This window comes from Epinephelus fuscoguttatus, linkage group LG12, assembly GCF_011397635.1.
Source record: "Epinephelus fuscoguttatus linkage group LG12, E.fuscoguttatus.final_Chr_v1".
In the NCBI taxonomy this organism is placed as follows: Eukaryota; Metazoa; Chordata; class Actinopteri; order Perciformes; family Serranidae; genus Epinephelus; species Epinephelus fuscoguttatus.
In genome coordinates, this window is record NC_064763.1 from 35,088,224 (window position 1) to 35,108,451 (window position 20,228).

A 20,228-nucleotide genomic window follows, 5' to 3' on the forward strand; every position below is an offset into this window, starting at 1 on the left:
GTAATATGAGGTTATGATTGCATATGAGCATACATATTGTGATGTGCAAAACACTACAAAGCATAGAAAAAGAGATTAAAATGAAGTTTGTCATTGCTGTTGCTCAGTTTGTAATAACTCATTTCAGGTGTGTTTTTGTTCAAGCCTAACTTCCAGCTGCTTCTTCTCAGAGACCAGTAACTAGCCCTGTGTAACTTTCAGTATAGCAACAAAAAGTCAATAAAGTGAGCCTTTTTCAGCAAGTAAATGGGTGGGTTTTCTAAAGGCCAATATCAATATTGACAGTGGGGGAACGTCCTGTGGCTCTGGGACTGCAGCTTCCACAGCGGGCTGGGTTTCCAACAGTCCCGTCTTTGTGTATCTACCCACTGCGCCTGCCGCCACACTACAACTTCTCCGTAAGTCTTATACATATAGTTCCATTTTCTCTCAGTAGAAAATCTCAGCAGCATTCAGTCAGAAATGAGATTTGTCTGCTTCTGTTTGGTACTTGAGATTTAAGACAGATTTACTATTGTATAAACTGAGTCAGTGTGCAAGAATACTGCGTAGAATTGATTATTAGGGTGACATTTGTTTTGATAAATAACTTTAATATAGATATTAGCCTGCTGCTTTATATGAGAATGACACCTATGGGACACTCACCTGCCTAGATGGAGCTAGTTTTCAGTTTTTAATTGTTATTCTGCAGATTTTTGAGGTCTGACCTGATGATGCTGTTGAGGGTCTGTCTCCTTGCAGTTTTGCTTGTATGCTGTAAGTAGCCTACTGTATGCAAAATTTACACTATGCAAGCTACAACATGCATCATATCATATACAGTATGCCTGGAAGATTATGTAGAGTAACTGCCTTAAACTGACCACAAACACAGACATGTGTGTGCACAAACATGCATGCGCAGGCACACATTCACACAGCAATTTACCATTCCAGTGTTCACTAATAAGATTCCTATTACAGAAGCAATAACTGGTGTATTCATATCTGCTTGCCCCTGGAGATTACCATGAACCGAGCCCTATTAGGAGGCTGTAAACTCCTGTAAACACAAACCTCGGGGGGGGGGGTTCTCGGGCCTATTGCTGGAGTGCGTTGTCGACTGTGTGTTGGCACAAGTGGATGAGACATTTAAAGCATGATTGAATGCCTAATGCAACATTACATAATTGCATCTAACTGCAGAGCTTAAGGCGCACTCTGATTCTGAGGGACCGTTGAGCGACATGAAAATGAGACAGCCATCTTGGTAAAGAGATGATTCACACCACACAGTGGACACAGCTCTCTGGAGCTCCATGAAAGGGTACCCAGGAATCTCTATGTCAAGTGGCGTTAAAGGACGCATGCCAGCCGGTCTGAACTGAGAATTAAATCTGTCTGTTTACAGGTGTTCAGGTTAACTGTTAAAACTATTTGACTGAATATCCCTCTTTTTATTTCTTTAAAGGTTAACTGTATTTATGTGTATCTGTACTATCCCACACACACACACACACACAGAGTAGGAAAGGTTTCAGCACCTTGGCTACAGAAAAATAAGCCTGATGTCTCGAAAATGCCTGAAAAACCACACCAAACACCTCAGCAACCATGAACCCAAACATTCTCAAACAATCAGAACATCAAATCCATCACATTGCAACAACATAATGAGGCCCTAACAACATACCCAAACAGCGATAAAGTATTAGCACCCCAGCAGCCCCATAATATAGCAACCACCTAGTAATGCACTAACAACCGCTCAGAGAAACACCAGTAAAACTCTTCTCCGAGCTATGACTGCTCAAGCAACAGGCACACTTACATTTTGTCACTTTTTTTTTTGCCTTGTCTAATTTTAGTTCACATGCTGAGGAAAATTGCTTTTCTATGCCACAGCCAGCTATCCTGCCTGACTGTCTTTCAGTCATTAAGGCGTTCTAGTGATAAGCAGCTTCTTTCAATCACTGAGCCCAGCATGTGTTCCCTTGCCGGGGCAGCGTGATTGAAATATTTTCTGTGCCTCTGAGGTTAATAGAGTTAATGAAGATCAAAGACTCGTGTCTGGGCAGGATAATTAGTATTCTGTCAGGATGAAAACACACTATGAATAGCTGAACTATGACTCGGTCTGTATATGGACAAGGAACAGAGTTCTCAACAAGTGTGCCCACACGGTAAACGGAGGTGTTCCAAGAGACTGTCCTATAATGCTGAGAAAATCTTAGAAATTACCAAGTCTAACAAAGTATATTATAGAGACAATCAAAAGCAGGTTCTATGAACATCCATCAGTGAGACATTAATCTCCAGAAGGTGTGCTTTTTAGCTTTCTTCATGATATAACAAGGTTTTTGTGGCATTTGAAAGCAGTTAGCAGTTATGTGTGACTTAGAAAAGTGTCAGATTTGCTTCAGCATCAGGAAGTTGGGGGAAATAGTCATGTGGTTTTCTTAATTTCTCATCATGTGAATTTCTGTTGATTGTTTTCTAACCGTAAAGTGAATCCACTCCACTTTAACCCACCTCAACACTACTTACCACTACAGATGGGTAAGTAGGTCGGTAGATGTGTAAATGATAGATGCATACACACTTCCCCCTACCTAAAACTAAATGAGTCTAAGGGTGCTTTCACACCTGCCCTGTTTGGTTCAGTTCAATCGAACTCTAGTTCGTTTGCCCCTTAAGTGCAGTTTGTTTGGGCAGGTGTGAAGACAACAATCACACTCAGGTGCACACCAAAACAACTGGACCTAGACCTTCTTGAAGAGGGGGACTCGGTCCGATTACAGAGGATCTCTGGTGTAGTTCATTTGTGGTGAGAACGTGTAACAACCTTGATCTGAACCAACTGCAGTCACATGACACATTGTTTGGGTTAAACATGAGCATGTTACAGTCCTGGAGGATTATTAATGTGCACCTCCTCCTGTACTGCCTTAATATGCACATTCAGCACATCCAATGCATCAAAACATTGTTTTCTAGTTGGAGCCGCGCCTCGTTTTCAAACTGTATGGTTTGACTAAAATGAACAATGACAGCAATATAGTCCACGATGAGCAGCGCTAAAATCAACCTGCGTAGTTGTCCCTCCATTGTGACATTAGAAAGTGTCACATTTATCTTGCAAGTGTACTCTTCTTCAACGTTTTGTTACTTCCTGGATTTTTCCCGCATTGAAGTTCTGACCAATCAAGAGCAGCTTTCTCACACAAGGCATTTTATCTGGTGCACTTGTAAATGCTGCTGTGAGAACACAAAATTAGTTCCTGATTCGGACCAAAGCAAGACAACTCTAGGTCTGAAAGCACCCTAACACAACAGTCCAGTAATAATTCATATCTTTAAGGAGGTTATAATTTCTAGTTTTTGTTGAAACTACTCGAGAGATGTTGATTCAACTGTATGATCATTTTGGAGGCTGCACCTTGTCGTGCTGCTGAATTGTATTGTGTTATACTGACAGGTGTTTCTGTTATTTTGTCCACCCTATTATCCACAGAACAGCCTGTCTGTATGATGCAACTCAGTTCAACAGCTCAACAGTGCCGCAAACTACTCTACTCAGTGTGGATTGGTAATTTTAGCACAGACAGTAAAATCATCTCAGTATTTCTTAGATCTTTACCATTCAAGACATTCTCATTTAATCCTTCCTCCTTAATTCTGACTACCTTTTCTTTCCTGAAGATGTCCTGTTAAGTTCTGCTTCAGAACATAAAAAGACGAAGGGTGACGGATTTAAAAGCCCTGACAAGAACGCTGACAGTAACATCAAGGTGAAGAGAAATTACACAACTGAAAATGACAGGACACCCAAGGCTGTGGCTCCGAGGAAGAAGGTCAAGAAGACAGGAAGTAAGCGAGTTACCACGGGGCCGAGAAGTGACATCGGCTGCACCAGACTGGGAGGCATCTGCCAGCCTAACCGATACATCTGTGGAGGCCGGTACCTCGAAGACAAGTGCTCAGGGGCCAAGATGCGGCAGTGTTGTATGCCAGGTATAGTGACAAAGTTACGCATCAATGCAAACTCATACCAGCACATATGAAAATACTCCAAAGGCTAACTCTAGGTGTGAGATGGGCGACGCTTCTTTCACAGAGAGTCACACAGACACATTGCTGTTTTTATTTTATTTTTGTAAAGTAGGGTTGCACACTGTTCTTTCCTGTCTGAGTCATGAAAATGTGTTGTAGTGGGTGTGAGGATGCTTCAGTGTCTGACACACCACTGATATAAAAGACATCAATGGATGGCATCTGAATAGTGAGTCTCTGCAGTAATTTGCCTTATTTCCACATGAATAGAACATGAGGTAACTCAGTGGGATGCTGTGCAGCAGCCTTCAAATGTGCTGTATTTTGGGAGGAAAAGTATTGGACCAACATATTGCTGTTTTTGTTTTACATGTCTCTGTAGTAGGAGCTTGGAGTGTCCTTTGTGCTGGTCACCACAACAACAGAGTGCGGGCGTGTGATGCGCATGGCTGTGGGGTTTACAACTCTAACAGGTGATTCTTCCTGATCTGAATTTTATGCTCATAAGATTTCTCAGTGACCACTTAAGGTGATAACATTTCACGGCACAGCTCGCTCAGAACCAAATCTATGTCCATAGTAAAGGGACAAAAGAGGCCAAAGTTATATAGATGATCAGTCAAGCTTCTTTGGGTGGAGATCTGAGCAGACATAGCTGTTTCCATAAGACATTAGAATTTCTTTTGGTGATATATGACTAATTGAAACAGGCCTTTTTACAATATCTGTGTAATTCCAATCTTTTCTGTCGCTGCTCCTACAGAGGTAACGACCTACATAAAGCAGTGGACCTGGTGTGTGACGACTACAGTATTGTCAACGCTCCATTCTCAGGCTCTCTGGCGGGTCCAGTGAGTCGGAAAGAGCCTGCTGGGAATCAGTATGATGGGGTCAAACTTCTCAGTGATGGTAAGGAGGACAAGATGTCAATATAGTACTTAAAAGTGAGTGCAGCAAGGGAAAGAAACTTCTGGAGATTATTCATCACCGTTTAAAATGTCAGTATCCAGGCCTTGAGAATGTTTTATAAACCATTGTGATATAGAAATCAATGTTAATGTCAAAAACTTTGAGTGCGTCTATCTGCTAAATAAAAGAAAAGTAAGCAGTTGTGCTTCCTCAATGATGACTGTATAATAAATCAATAAGACTAAAGAGGCCACATACATAATAGCAGCTCTGTGGGGTTGTGTAGGTCATTTTAAGAAACAGAATCCAGTTTATTGCTAAGTAGGTTTTGCATACAATGAATCTATTATCTTTGGTGTAATTGTGCAAAACACAGTGGGAGAAAATTACATTGAAAAATAAAGTTTTACTAAAATCAAGGAACATAAATATCTGATAGAATAAAGTTATAATGAAAACATGAAAATATAATTTAATATATGTACAATATATCTGAATTAAATTGAATTGTGAAGTTCTTCCAAGTTTTTTGAATGTAAAGGAATACGCAGTGCTTCACGGTACTACGTATGAAAAGAAAGTGCAGAATACACAGATATAGTCCTGAACATGTGCATCGATGTAAAGCTTATAGATAGATGTAATGACAATAGTGTCTATAAGGGGTAGGGGGGACCTATATGCCTCAGGGTAGTGTAGGCGTACAGTCCTGGAGAGAAGGAAGATTGCAGCCAATCACCTTCTCAGTGAGTGAATGATTCGGTGCAGTCTGGCCTTGTCCTCCACAGTGGCAGCAGCACAACAGATGGTGATAGAGGAGATGTGAATGGACCTGATCATGGCAGTCTAGACATGCACCATCACTGTCTTTGGTTCAGCTGCTGCAGGAAGTGCATCCTCTGTAGTGCTTCTTTGATGAAAGAGCTGATGTTTAGCTCCCACTTGAGATTCTGGGTGATGATGGAGCCAAGGAAACGGTGGGACTTCACAGTCAGTGTGTTTACATGACATTAGAGGAAATCATTTACTTGCACGCAGTAGTCGAGCTTAGCTTGTAGCTAACCAATTACGTCTGACTCCGCCTCCATAGGCAGCGCTGTGTCCTTCTTAATATAGTGCGTATTGAACTAGTTCCGGTTGACCCGAAGAGGAAGCTACCATCCATAAACTTCAAAATGTTTAGCTCCTTTAGCTGTCGGAGCATGAATGTAGTTTTCTCGTCCGTCCAGAAGTGTGTCTTTTGCTTCTCAGTCGCCATGGTGTTTGTTTGTTTTTCTGGGAGTTAATACACTGCTGCTTTGTCATCTCCTTCTTCTTCTTCCGGGTGAAAGCCCACGAAAGAAAAAGTGGCGCATGTGCAGAACGCCGAGTCTGGCTCCAGTTGGACTAAGTGCATACATGCAGCAATAGTTTGATTTTCAATCAATTTATCCAGGTGTGTTAGCTGAGCTACGGATAGTCCAAGCTCAGTCGGACTAAGCTGTTTACATGCATGTAAAAGTCTGGTTTCAGTCGGACTAAGCCAATAATTCGATTTTCTCTGGTTGGGGGTTGAATTTCTCTTGCATGTACGCAGTCAGTCGGACCCAAACTGGCCTAGGTCATCTGTGCACATCTGTTCCACAGTTTCCACGCCAAGCTTTGATCTAGTAAAACAGCATTATATACATAACAAAAGAAGAAGCTGGTAACAACATGGCGAAATCTACATCCAGGGCTGTGCATTTCTGGACAGACGAGGAGACACTGTTTATGTTGTGTCAACTGAAAGAGTTAAATATTTCAAAACACATGGATGGGAGGAAAACACAGAGTGGCGACCTGTTCAGAAAATTACAGCAGGATGACGCTTGATTGTTTTGTCTGTGAAGTAATAGGTCAACCAGAAGAAGGTCCAATACTAACAAGCTGAAAGGGGGCATATCGCCACCTATCATAGTGGAGTCGGACATACTTCGGTCAATTAATCGATTCACCTCCTGTGTTTGTATACTGGGACAAGGACAGTAGTCTAATTAAATGGCCTAGTCGAGTTATTACCGTAGCCCGATTTAACTGTGCGTGTAAACGAACTGACCGTCGACTAAGGAGTCACTCAGTGTGATGGGGCTGGTTGGGCTGCGTTCTTCCTAAAATTCACAACCATCTCCACTGTCTTCAGAGCATTGAGCTCCAGGTTGTGTTGTCTACATCAGGTCGCCAGATGCTCAATCTCCCTCCTGTGGGGGACTTTATACCAGTGAAGGCAGTGTGTTCTGCAAACATCAGGAGCTTGATGGACTGGTGACTGGAGCGGCAGTTGTTGGTATACAGGACGGAGAGCAAAGGGGAAAGGATGAGTTTAGACAGGCCATTGGTGTTTGCAGTGTATTGCATGGTGATCCATCTAGCAGTGGTCAAGACCCCGATTTTAATCTGCTGGTGGCAAAAGAGGAAAATCAAGGAATAACCAAAGTCATTAAGATTCATCCTCCATGGATATGTGTACCAGCTGGGACCAAAGAGGTGGACCATCTAACATTACCACCCCGAGAGGCACGTTTGAGCTTGGCTAACAATTGCTTGGCACATGAGCTTGGTTTTCTAGAAATTACATCTAGAAGGTACACTGATATTTGCTGCAAGAGAAAATTATTAAAAAGGGTACTCTGCAAGTAAATCCCTGTAATCTATAGTGTATGGGGCCGTGGTTAGGGCAAAGGTTATTATGGTGAAGGTGTTACAGAGGGATGAAAAGAGGGAGTGCTTTAGAGGGATTAGTCAAGGTTTTGGACAGGGGGGCTGAGACTCCACTGAACTCTTGGTTGCCTCTAACACCAAGACCCAGCTGCATGTGAAACCCCATCAAAGGCTGTTTATGAGTAACAACCCCCACTATGGGCCATCATTACAGAACAAAGCAGTGCATCAGCATTTGTGTGTTGGTGCCGATGGAGCCCGACAGACGCACGCACACATGCCTTTGCAATGTACAGTACATTTGTGTCTGTGTATATGCAAGTGAGTGTACTTTGAGAGCATCCTGAGTTGAGAAGGCGCTGGAGTGATGAGTAAACATCATTAGTCCTCATTCTGCCTCTACCCCTAATTGAACTGTATTATCAGAAGAACACATGTACTGTCAGCTCCTTTCATCTCAGGGTAAAGCACAGACATGATTAGACATCACAGAGACACATTACCTCGCCATGATACCCACATTAATGCTGAGACACTGATCATTAGGAGCTCGTAGGATTTAATGATGGTGTTGCGTTGTAGACTAGCCTATTTTTGGGTTGTTTGTTTCTAAGTTGGCAGCTTGCTTGTTTTTGTCTGCAGAATGGTGAAAGGGAAATGTAAGACCTGACTCTGTTGACATTTTGGGATTATAAATGAGCAATTATACGATACCTCCACATTTCCCCTTCTCCACATTTCTTATTTTTGGGTGAGAAGAAGAACATTTTCATCAACAAAGATGTATGATGTATGTAAACAGTGCATGAAGAGGAAATTATAGCTATTAGGAAGCAGTTGCCCAAGATAAGGGGATGCTAAAGTTGTCTAATGCTTTTGCTTTTCTTCAACAAATGCAATCATTATTTAAAAATATTGATCAGCCATTGATTTCTGTTCATTTCAATTCACCTTTATTGATATAGCCCGATACCACAAAGCACCGTTTCCCTCAGAGGGCTTTACAGCATACGCCACCCTCTGTCCTTGGAGGCTCATAACAGATAAGGAAAAACTTTGTCGCCTCCCAGCAAGAGGGTTCTTGATTCGAACCCTTCTGTGTGGAGTCTGTACGTTCTCCCCGTGTCAGCGTGGGTTTTCTCCGGGTACTCCTGCCTTCTCTCACAGTCCAGAGATATGCTTGCTAGGGTAATTTGGTGACCCTAAATTTGCCGTAGGTGTGAATTTCAGCGTGAATGGTCGTCTGTCTCTGTGATAGTCTGGCAACCTGTCCAGGGTGTACCCTGCCTCTTGAGTTATACTACTACTATTATACTTATACTTCCTTATAGGAGAAATCTGTCTAATAACAACAGCTGCAGCAGTGGGCAATGGCAGGACCACGGCAGAAGGTGCAATCACAACCCACAATCCAGGCACAGCCCCGATTTGTGGGAACCTGCAGGACGAGAAAGCACAAAAGCTCCAGTGAAGAGGCAAAGTTAAGCATCATAGGAAGTTCCCAGCAGACTAGGCCTATATCTACCTGACTAGGGGCTGGTCCAAGGCCAGCCTGAGCCAGCCCTAACTACAAGCTTTATCAAAGAGGAAAGTCTCAAGCCTACTCTTTGTTTTACACATAAACTCTTACACATATAACTCTTGGCATCAGCATCATCTTTTGTATTACTAAAATGTCACTGGTATCCTAAAATTGCTGAAGGAAAAATGTATGCATATAAAACTAACTCTAAAACAGGCCCAGGCAAGAGATAACAGGACATTAATGTCCACAAAACTACAATTTTTGTTTCTATCTCATCCAGTGCACTGTGTGAAGATCTTCAACATCCGTCCTTATCGATTCATGGGCCCGGTGGCTCAGGGAGAAGCCTTGGGCTACCTGCTGCAGCTGCAGGATCGCTTCCCCGGCATCACGTCACACCTGGAGCTGCAAATGTGTGACGGCACTGACCCTTCGCCTTTCATATGACTTCTAGCCTCTCATCTTATATGGCATACGGCATCTAAGTCTTTACCTTTGTGACATTTCAAACAACCTCTACTCATTCAAATCACCCTTGACCTTTAATATGACCTCTGATTGTTATCTGTCATGATACCTGTTTTGAAACCTTTAACATTTGACCCCATGACCCTGCAGATATATTCCCTGATGTCTGTGACACCTTACTGTTTACTCTAACTTCTCTGGGCCCTGGAAATTAGCATTTTTTATTCAACAGATTTTATATCCCATTTAAAATACGGCCTATGATGCAACAGTCCCACTTGTTGATCCTCTATAGGATGTAGCCAAACAAAACTTTGATGCCTTTAATAACAGCATTTCAAAAACAATACCTCACATTATGAGAATTAAGTTGTGTTTTCCCCTACTGACAGGAGTTTCAGTAAGTCATTCTTTCACAAGTCTTGTATGACTAACGATTCTTTCATTTTTGGGATATTTTTGTATTATTAGCATTTTTCCACTACATGTTGTGTATTTTTATCCCTCACTGTGGACTCATATACCCCCTTTTTATGTAATGTCTTTATTTTTGAATTATGCTATGAATTCTGTCTACTCTCATTTCTGCTTTTTTATTAAAATGGTTTCTATTTCCAGCCGGAAGTAAAATAAAGCATGTGAAACGTTTACACTGGGGAGTTACGTTATGTTCCATATTTTTAATATGTGTGACCTGATATGAAAGTTCTGACTCCTGACATTTTCTGTGTAATGTAGCCATCATTTTAAATAAATCTGCTGTAATTCTATTGTGAAGGAGGGCTGTGCTTCTGCAGATCTGAGGGGGAGAACTGCCACATGTACAGTGTCAGTGTAATGAGTGCAACACACCAAAAGATGGAGCTGTTTTGCAACAAAACTGTCAGTCAAATCTCAGACTTGGTCAACATGAGACAACTCTTACCTTTGAAATTGTTTGAGTTATTTACAAAATACTTAACTTAAATCTAAAACAACACATTGTAGCTCTCTGCATACAAAGCACTGTCCTGTGCTAAAATTAGCACATTTCCTGTTGAACCCATCACAGTTTTGATCATCTCGTGACAGATTGAGAGACATTAACCACATACACACAAGAATATCATGTGATGCAGTCTCAGTGAGTCAAGCTCAATAGTTCCTTCCTTACACCCCAATGAATTTTCCACCATTAGTAGAAACAGGTTATAACCAAAATACAGACTTACCTAACTGTGAACAGCAAACCTGTGGCAGGTTCAGGTTGAAAAGCAGACCATGCTACAGTCCATCGCACAAACTGAGCAAACAATAGTGCACATGTGATCAAATTACAAAATGTGTAAGTGCTTTCCAAGGTGAAGAAACTATAAAACAAATGTGATACTAATAAAACAGAAGCATATACATACACCTACACCAACATATACACTTAATCACATACACTGAACAAAAATGTAAACGCAACACTTTTGTTTTTGCTCCCATTTTTCATGAGCTGAACTCAAAGATCTAAAACATTTTCTATACACACAAAAGACCATTTCCCTCAAATATTGTTCACAAATCTGTCTAAATCTGTGTTAGTGAGCACTTCTCCTTTGCCGAGATAATCCATCCCACCTCACAGGTGTGGCATATCAAGATACTGATTAGATGAGATGAGATTTAAAGATGTGAACAGAGTCAGCTGATCTGATGCTCAGTGGGAGGCTGTTTCAAAGACCAGGAGCAAGAACCGAAAAGGCTCGATCACCCTTTGTCTTTAACCTGGACTCTAGAACAGTTAGAAGACCCAGATTAGCAGATCAGACTAGCCAAAATAGGTGCAGTGTTTAAGGATCGTTTTGATTTGGTCAAAAGTCTAGCTGCTGAATTTTGAATGATTTGGAGCTGACGTATAGATTGATTGTTGAAGCAGATGAATGGGGTATTACAGTATTCAAGACAGGAGGATTTAAGAGCATGTATAATTTTCTCCGTGTTATTAAAGAACAGAAGTTACCTGGATTTGGAGATATTCCTCCGCTGGTAAAAACAAGACTGGACTTAATTCTTTACATGTTGCTCCAGGGTCAAATTACTGTCCAGAATAACACACAGGTTTATGTTCGGAGTAAGGGGGCTGATGAGTGGCAGAATTTGTTTTGAGGTACATTCAGGGCCAATGATGAGAACTTCTGTCTTTTCAGAGTTACATTTTAAGAAGTTTTTGGACAGCCAGCTTTTTATGTCATATAGGCGACTGACAAGAGATGCTAATTTACTGGTGTCAGACAGGTAGAGCTGTGTGTCATCCATGTAGCTATAGAAAAAGATGTGATGACGTATTATCCGTCCGAGGGGTAGCATATACAGAACAGATCCTAAAACATATCCCTGTGGAATTCCATGTTTTGACTGAGCAATTCTTGAGGAATTTTCCCCAACGGTGACAAAACTTTTTCCATTCAATTTCAATTTTTATCCAGTTTTCATGAATCCTAGAACATGTGTTGTTTCCTTCTGAGCATTTTCATACTTTAATCTGAGTTCCCAAGCTCAGTCAAGTCAGTAGCACAAAATTACAACCTTGCCTCAGTTGTATAGCGGCCTATGTTGATAGTTCAGTTGATATCATATTCAATTGAACACATTCAGAGTATGAGGGGTGGTGTCCGTGAAGTTTATCAGAGAGGGATGGGGGTTACAGTGACTGCTGAAATACATTGGACACAAAAAAGCTCAAAGGAAATGTCATATTGCAGAGTAAACAGAAATATCAGTAGTAAAACAGGGTGCAGTACAGAGAGACAGAATATAAGGTGAGAAGATAAGAGTTGCTGAGCCTGATGTTGCTTTGGATAGCCTCTGTCCTCTCCCCTGTCTGTCTTCTGTGCCCCAGAGTTAGCTCCATGGTAATACAGCTTTAAGTGTATGGATTGAACCCGTGGCTGCCTGACGCTGGAGGGCTGGTCCATGCAACATAATGAAGCGTCCCAGTCCCTCAAATGGGAGTGGGCGAGCTGGGATAGGCTGGGAGTTTGGTTGGGAGCCGTCAGCGAGACGGGACCAGGCACAAGAAGACGAAGGGGAGGGAAACGAAGAACCGAGCGACTCATAACTTGTGGCTCGTGAGCGGCTGAATGTTGGACAGGAAATTTGACGTAGACAGTTTTACGGAAAGCAGCATTTGTTGCGTTCAGGGGTCACGGAGCGGCGCGGATGACAAAGAAGCGACGCCGGGCAAACTTTCTCAGCCGGGTTTAATCGCTCCTAAAACCCGACAGGGAATTCTGTTTTTCTTTTTCTTTGAAACCTGAGGTGTACAGAAGAGGACATCACCATGCCACGGCGCACCGTGCAAGAAGTAACAGTTCAGGATGTCCAGAAGCGGAGAAATCCCAACAAACACTACGTAAGCTTTGTTTTATTTCACAGCAGCGCTTTGCAGCTTACATTGAGCAGTAGACCTACTTTCCTCTGCTGCCCTACTCCCTCTTCTGTAGGGCTCAGTAAAAACAAAGAGGGTGTCAGATTACAGTTTACCACGGAGTCAAAATCTCAAGTTTGACTCTTTAGACCAATAGTGGTTTTATAATGAAGATTTGAAGGCGCCACACTCAAAAGAGAAACTCATTTGTCAGATTCTAACTCATGCAGTGAAGAAAAGACAATAAACACTGAAGATTGACACACTTAAAGAGTTGTTCCTGTGTGATCTTCAGGTTGTCATGTATCAGACTGTAGGAAATAATGTTGGATTCATCAGCTCTTTGTTTGGGACTGATATCAAACCAGCAATTTGTTTTCTACCCTGAGCAATTATGCTCAGTGTTGTTGTTTTGGGTGTCTGACTGATGTGACCTATGACCCTCCCTGAGTCTGCATACTTTCGAGTGTCTATCAGCAATTCAGTATCACCTACAAGTTATATATGTGGATGGAAGTATTGTCTGCAGTCTAACAAAGCCATTTCCAGGTCTTCTCCGCTGCCACGTGTGTGCCTTCAGAAACATTTTAATAGGCACACAAATCCAGTCCACAAACCATCCAGACTAATTCCCCTGAGTTCAAATTGAGCATCTCAGCTTTGTCATGCCTCAGGCTCTTCAATTTACTCAGAAAAACATATTCATAGGCTCTGGCAACAGGAAGTAAGACTAACAGAGAGTTTCTAAGGTCATCGGAGTGAGCATAAGGTAATGTTTGAACAAGGAAAGGCCCAAATAATGTTTGCCATGTGGCATATTTTATGACTTACTAGTAAAGTGCCTTGTGTGATTTTCATTAAGGGCAGTTTTCAAGCTGTATTTTAATCAAACATGTCTGATCTAAGCCAGATGTGTTGAATTATTGCACAGAATAGCTCAAGTTCTTCTATGTTAAATCAGTGGAGACATGAAAAGTGATATTGCTATGATTATCTCCTTATCAGTGTATGCCTCTCTCTTGGCATGCAGTACCTGTGCCAATTTAAGGATCTGGTCCAGTTCCATTACTGTGTGTAGCAGAAAAGCAGGGAGAGACGAAGAAGAATCAATGTGTGGATATTTTCCCTGTTTCAGCAATCACTCCCTGCTGGTACTGCAAAGTTGTGTGGGAGACAAGAATGTCAAAAAGACAAAGACCCATTTCTCGCTTTTCTGAGATTCCTAAACAATGGCGGTTTTATAGTTTGGGGGATAAATGTGGGCGAGTTTGTCCTCAAACATGCTCACATTCAGTTTAAAGTAACACCAATGACATCATATGAGATGGCCAACACTGAAGGCCACTGCCAAGGCCTCAGCAGGCATTCGTGTTAGTTCCGTGTACATGGCGTGTGCTCTCGTATGTTGGTTTGCATTCGTCTATGTGTGAAAACGATGCCTGGGTTGAAGGACCAACAGACCTTTATACCGCTGTGAGTGTTAGTGGTCAAGGACACAGAGTTCTTGAGGTCCCGTGTCTTCTCCATCTGTCTGTTTGCTCTCTGGTGCTGCCCGTGTTGTTTTGTGCCTCTGGTACGCTCCCTACACATGCAGGCTGGACACCTTAAGTCTTCCAGAACCCTGGAGGTGCGGTTAAGTGTACAAAAAGCAGCTTATAGCGCCTCTGCTCATCGAAGTTGAACCTTTCTTGAAGTCAGGAAAAACACCCCAAATATCACATTCCAGATATAAGAGCATTTTATTGCCAGTATTAGTGTTTTATTGACTAGAGAAGCTTTTATAGCTAAAGTTATAGCCTTCCCTGTCTTCCTCAGAGCTATGGCTTCAGCCCAATTTGCCATTGAAGCTGTTCTATTTAAATCTTAATCATTTTTTAGACCGTAGCAACCTTTTGCATATCATGGTTCCCGCCCTTAACTGTTGAGAATTCAGCAAAGAGTTGGTGGCCACATCAATACCATGAAATATACTCATGTTATTGTTTAGATGGCCCTCCGCTGGTTGAAGTTTACACACACTGACACATAACTCTTTTTATTACATGAAGACAGCCTCCCTGCCGGTCTGTATAGCTGCTGTAGCTGGTCCATCCGTGGCCATATCTGACTCGACTGCCCTGAAAGAGAGAGGGAGGCCAGCGAAGGTCTGGGAGTGGGGCCAACAGCATTCAGCCAGACACAGCAAGCCACCGGGGAGTTTCCAATCACCTCCCTGCCTCTCCCGTCTTCTTCGACTGAAGAGGGAAAAAAAATTAAGAGCTGTGTCTGTTGCCTGTAGACTGCAATGAGCAAAAAGCTAGATGCTTTTGTTTGGATGCCTTGTGCTGGTTTACTGTTGTTAATGTGAGGCTGATGGAATTTTCAGTCTCACATGTACAAGACGTGTGTGTTGTAACTTAGTGCCACAGAGGCAACATTAGTTTATCCCTGTATTTTAACGGTGTTGAGGCACTCTGCATTAGCTTTCAGTGCGATGGTATGTTATATTGAAGGCTTCACATCAAACTCACCAACTCGTGTTTCTATTGCTGCTTTTGCTGCTCATTCTTAATGGTAGTGTCTGCCAAAACAATGTCTCTCAAGAAGTGCAATTTTGAAAAGACAACACGGTCAGCAGGGGTGTAAATCACAAGTTTCATCATGATACAACATTATATCGATTATTTGGACATGATGATATGATGTGTCGTCTCGTTTGAATTAAATTTAGGGTCCTGTGATCAATATGAGACAATCAGTAAATATCCTCATTGTCTTTTTGTTGGTTGTTTGCCATCGTTGGCCTGGTGCTAATGAGCTAGCACTGCTTGAATGTTAAGAAAGGAGGTGTGCTTGAATGTAAATGGGGACACAGACGTGTTGTTGTTAATCATTGAATCAATATATCGATCCAGATTGATGTATGGCTACAGTCTTAATAGTCAGATCTGCTGCATCAATCCAGTATAATGACTTCCTCTCCAGCAGGAAGTGACACAAATAGACTAGGAAATGAAATAATCGGATATTCCCTTCGCGTTCATGTGAACGGATGATGACAGTGACTGCTGCTGATGTTGCCTGACAAGTGTGCTGTCTGCCTTTCCTCACGCTACCCTCTCTAGGAGTCACAGCACTGCCAATTACTGGCACTCTGAGTCACTGTCAGATGCACCAGGAGGTTTGGATTATCAAATTTGTTAGTTTGAAATGTTCTTATATTTATGTCTTTTGTTTTTCAGGTTTACATCATCAAAGTGTCCTGGAGTGATGGCAGTACAGAAATCATTTACAGACGCTACAGCAAGTTCTTTGACCTCCAGGTGAGTGTCGCATGTTGCAGCTTTAAAAAGAGTGTGACAAGTTATAACTGCACCACCTAACACAAGCATAGGTCAGGAAGTGAATGGTACTCTCTCCATACTGCACTGTCCCCCTGTAGACCTTGTGCTCGTAGCCGAGCTCTCTCTGCTCCACCCATATGACACTGGTAATTATATTGTGCGAGAGGAGTCGGAAAATGTCCCAATGAAGTTAATAGAGGACAGTGATGAATGTGACGACCGCACTGATGACCACAGAAATGTCTGAATCATTCTTGAACGTCACGCTGGCAGTGTGTGTTGCACAAGGAGGGAATCTCATTAGTATCCTAGTTTCCCTTCCTCTTTCGAAGGTAATGGATCTGGGGCCTCGGCCACGTCTGAGCTTGCAAAGCGTGGACTCCAGGAAACCCAGAAAGGCAATGAGCACATAGTCAATTTAGGCGAAGCACACTGTCAGCCCTAATTGAATTAAATTCCTTTTAATTGATTAGAATGGTCAAAGCATGAGCAATGAAATCAATAATTATAATGCTCCACTGGGGTTTCTCTGAGGCTACAAGTGTCATGTTAACCAGAAGAATATAAACAATTCCATTACTAATATCATTAGTTTGACTCAAGGCTTCAGAAGCTGCCAACAGTCTTACTTATAAATCAGCTCATATCACACTCATGAATGTTTTTTAATCGTTGCACCTCTCTTGTTGAGACCATGCCAAAGTAAAAGTTCATGTGTAGCTGTAAACAGGAATCTTTGCAGTGTAATAAACACAGATTGGCTAAAAACATTAAGGGCTGTTAACTGCTCTTTACTGATAACATTTAAAGGGGTATTAATACATGTAAGCCTGCTGTTGAACTATTGTTAATCAGTAAAACCTGCAACAGCAGTGAAAGAACTTGACCGTCATTTTCTTTATTGTTTGTGCCGATAGTTGCATTTTCATAAAATAGATAAGAAAGATGGCTAATTTAAAAGGGAACTAGGAGACATGTGGAGTGGAGATCTTGTAGATTGGTGCCAGAAATGATCCAACCGTGCAGCCTAAGGTTTCCTGTGTGTTTTGCTGGATGTATAACTCTATGACTACTTAAACTATTGAACTGCAATTTAGGCTGAATGGTTGGTTGAACATCTTTCATTGGCTTCTGTAGCTATTTTCAATTACATATATTAAATTCAGAGTATTTATTTGTGTTTTGAAAATTGCAACTAAAGTAAATTAAACTCCATGTGAGTTTCACAGTGTTGGTAATTCAGTAAATTGGGTTTCATCATCCAGCCGTAGCACTGCCTTGCTTTTGATGTTTTTGGCTCACGAAGAAGGCTTTTAAGACTTTGTGAGCGCTGTGTCTAAGTGAGAGGAGGAGATCGGGAAACCTTCACGTATTAGTAAGAGGGGAGTTTTCTTTCCAGTAAGAGCTGGAAAGTCAGTTTTTCAAAGACAGAGATCCTAGCAACAGATGAAGAATTGCTGAATCAGAATTAATCAGTGACCACACATGTTGTCATTTATGTGCAAGGAACACAGACTGAATGAAATAATGGGCGTAGCCATTGAGTTAGGCATTTTGATCATCGCCATCTTGGTGTTTTGGAGCCAGAATATTTGAATGAGAGGGTGGAGCTGTGGAGGAGCGAGGGGTGGATCTGATTCAGGCTGCGGTGATGCCTCACAAGCCCTTTTAAGAAAAAGACTGCGCAGTAGAGCCGCTACACAGTCCTTTCATAATGCCTCTGCATTTTAACAACAACAACAATTTACTGTTTTTGTGAAATAGCGGCTGATTACGTTCTCTGCTTGAGGAGTGAAGGCTTCCTGGACCTTATTGTTTTCCCAATTTGTGGACATTTTTGGCAACTGTTCTTCTTGTTTGAGTTAGCTGCTAACTGCTATCAGCTACTATTTAAATCTCCAGGCAATTGGTTGCATGCATAACATGTCGCCAAAATGTCAGCCAACCTTGACGCCCATGAACCCGTCCCGCCAGCTGTCCCATTTATACAGAGGTCGTTTCGATGCTGTTACTTCCTCCGTTCCCAGCTCAGAGACGAGACAGCTCTGTCCCCCTATTCCGCAATGGCAGCATTTATACAGAACAGGAAGGTGCAATAATGGCATGAAATTCCTGCCTTGAAGAGGCAGTGTAAAAGGACCTACAGACAGCCTGTCACTCAAAGCAGCCACACCCTTAATTATGCATAACATTAATGACATTAAAATAGGTGAGTTATAAAAGAATTCACCCCTCGTACAGATGTAATGAAGAGGAAGTTAGCTATAGAGACCAAAACTGTTTTTGTACCAGGCTCTAAACATGTTTATTTCTGCTGCAAAGTTGGGCATTTCAACATGAGTGTCTATGGGGATTGACTTCCTTTTGGAGCCAGCCTCAAGTGCCCAAGAGAGCAACAGCAGTTTTGGGCACTTGCTTCCATTTTTAAACCCTGGAGGTTGCCGCTTGGCTAGGAAACACAAGTTCTTTCCTGTTGTCTATTTAAAACATCCACAGATACTAATTGAACAGATTTTACGGTCACTGATCACTTTCAACAATATCATTCCTTGTTAATTTCATCCATACCTCAGCACATTACCACCACACATAACTAGTTACATTACAGTATTGGATCAATGGCCTTGAACTAGATGAGCATACATGACATATTTTCAGCGGGGGCATTCCCCACTGGTGTTCACCCTGCCATGCCATTCAGCTGCTTCCTGCTGTGTTGACAGCCTGTGGGTGGGCTCTCACTGGTGAGAGAGATGTAGATAAGCCCAGCTGGAGAGATTACAAGCCAGTCTCTTATCTCCTGTTAGATTTGGCATTGACATCTTATAAGCCACCTTGAGGCTGTGGTATTTCTTACAGCAAGGCTGGCAAGTTGGAGTTGGAAGGCCAGACATCTCATCAGCTCCATGATGATAAAGGGATTATAAATGTCTGTCTGTAGAATGTATTTGAAGTTCTTTTGTTATCTTTTTAAAAGATTATTTTATCATTTTGACCCGTTACACAGTGCATTTTGATGAGGAATAAGGTAATGGTTTGACATCATCAGACATCATCCCAGGTGCCCGGCCCGGATAGCGACATAGAGCTGAGTCATTGAGCTCTTCTCGTTACCATTTCGTCATTGTCTGTCATCTGCCTTTGATTTTTTTATGTCTTATCCTGCCTTGTTCCATCTGCTCTGGTCATCGCTCATTCTGTTGCCTTATGATACAGGAGGGGTTTATATGAACAGAGAAAAGATGATACTGTAAAAAAAAAAAAGAAGAAGAAGAAGACGTTTTACTGGTCACACCAAAGCCTCAGAGCCAGACAGGAAATGTTATTCACCACATCCCGTCAACACAGCTGGCCCAAGTAGGTGATGCATTAGTTCAACCAAGGAAACGTGTGCTTTTTTTACTGACCACAGGCAGTGTTTATTCACTCAGTCTGACTTCAGTAGGATTTCTACATTTCTAAATGCTTGGTTGTTTAAATCCAGATATATGTATTCTATATTTGAAAGGATGCCACCTTTTTAGTTTTTTTCTATAAACAGATACAGTCCAGACCAAGTTGGGTTAAGCAGACAGTGATCCTGACAACATGAAAAAAGGGGTGTCATTACATATATAGAATCTTAATACTAATTTGCATTTCTTTACATTTTCAAAAACAGTCTGCCCAAATTTCTCTGTGATTACATGTGTCGTGCGTGTCTGACCCAAGAGCTAGACGCTCTTCTCACCCAAGATATTTCTGCCACTTCTCACCCACCTCTTTCCTGCAACACCCACACTGGAGTCTCCATGTAGCTGCTACCCCTAAATACATCAAACTGGCACATGTGGGTACTTTGCAAAACTTTAAGGCCACACCCCTTTGGGGGGGGGGGGGGCAGAAAACCAAAGAT

At 42.0% G+C, this 20,228-nt stretch overlaps 2 protein-coding genes across 4 annotated transcripts in view; both read left to right on the top strand.

Moving 5' to 3' along the window:
* The first annotated feature begins 290 nt into the window (after nt 1–290).
* Nucleotides 291–10,232, top strand: LOC125898091 (leukocyte cell-derived chemotaxin-2-like). The gene is made up of 6 exons (XM_049591751.1): nt 291–398; nt 695–759; nt 3,685–3,996; nt 4,418–4,508; nt 4,799–4,944; nt 9,429–10,232. The coding sequence occupies exons 2-6, from the start codon at nt 714–716 to the stop codon at nt 9,593–9,595; spliced, it is 762 nt and encodes a 253-aa protein (XP_049447708.1). The 5' UTR covers nt 291–398; nt 695–713; the 3' UTR covers nt 9,596–10,232.
* Nucleotides 10,233–12,570: 2,338 nt separating this feature from the next.
* The window catches only part of sh3pxd2b (SH3 and PX domains 2B), a 51,708-nt gene continuing 44,050 nt past the window's right edge, over nt 12,571–20,228 (top strand). For 2 of the 3 annotated variants that reach the window (XM_049591719.1, XM_049591720.1), the window contains exons 1-2: nt 12,571–12,995; nt 16,232–16,312. In XM_049591719.1, coding sequence (XP_049447676.1) covers nt 12,924–12,995; nt 16,232–16,312 — 153 coding nt within the window. In that variant the 5' untranslated portion in view covers nt 12,571–12,923. The remainder of the gene's footprint in view (nt 12,996–16,231; nt 16,313–20,228) is intronic. The other variant, XM_049591721.1, reaches the window with a different exon arrangement.

Coding starts and splice junctions, on each gene's coding strand:
- LOC125898091 (XM_049591751.1), top strand. CDS start 714: ATGATGCTGTTGAGGGTCTGTCTCCTTGCAGTTTTGCTTGTATGCT. Junction 4,509..4,798: donor GGGGTTTACAACTCTAACAG/GTGATTCTTCCT, acceptor CTGCTCCTACAG/AGGTAACGACCTACATAAAG. Junction 4,945..9,428: donor GGTCAAACTTCTCAGTGATG/GTAAGGAGGACA, acceptor TATCTCATCCAG/TGCACTGTGTGAAGATCTTC.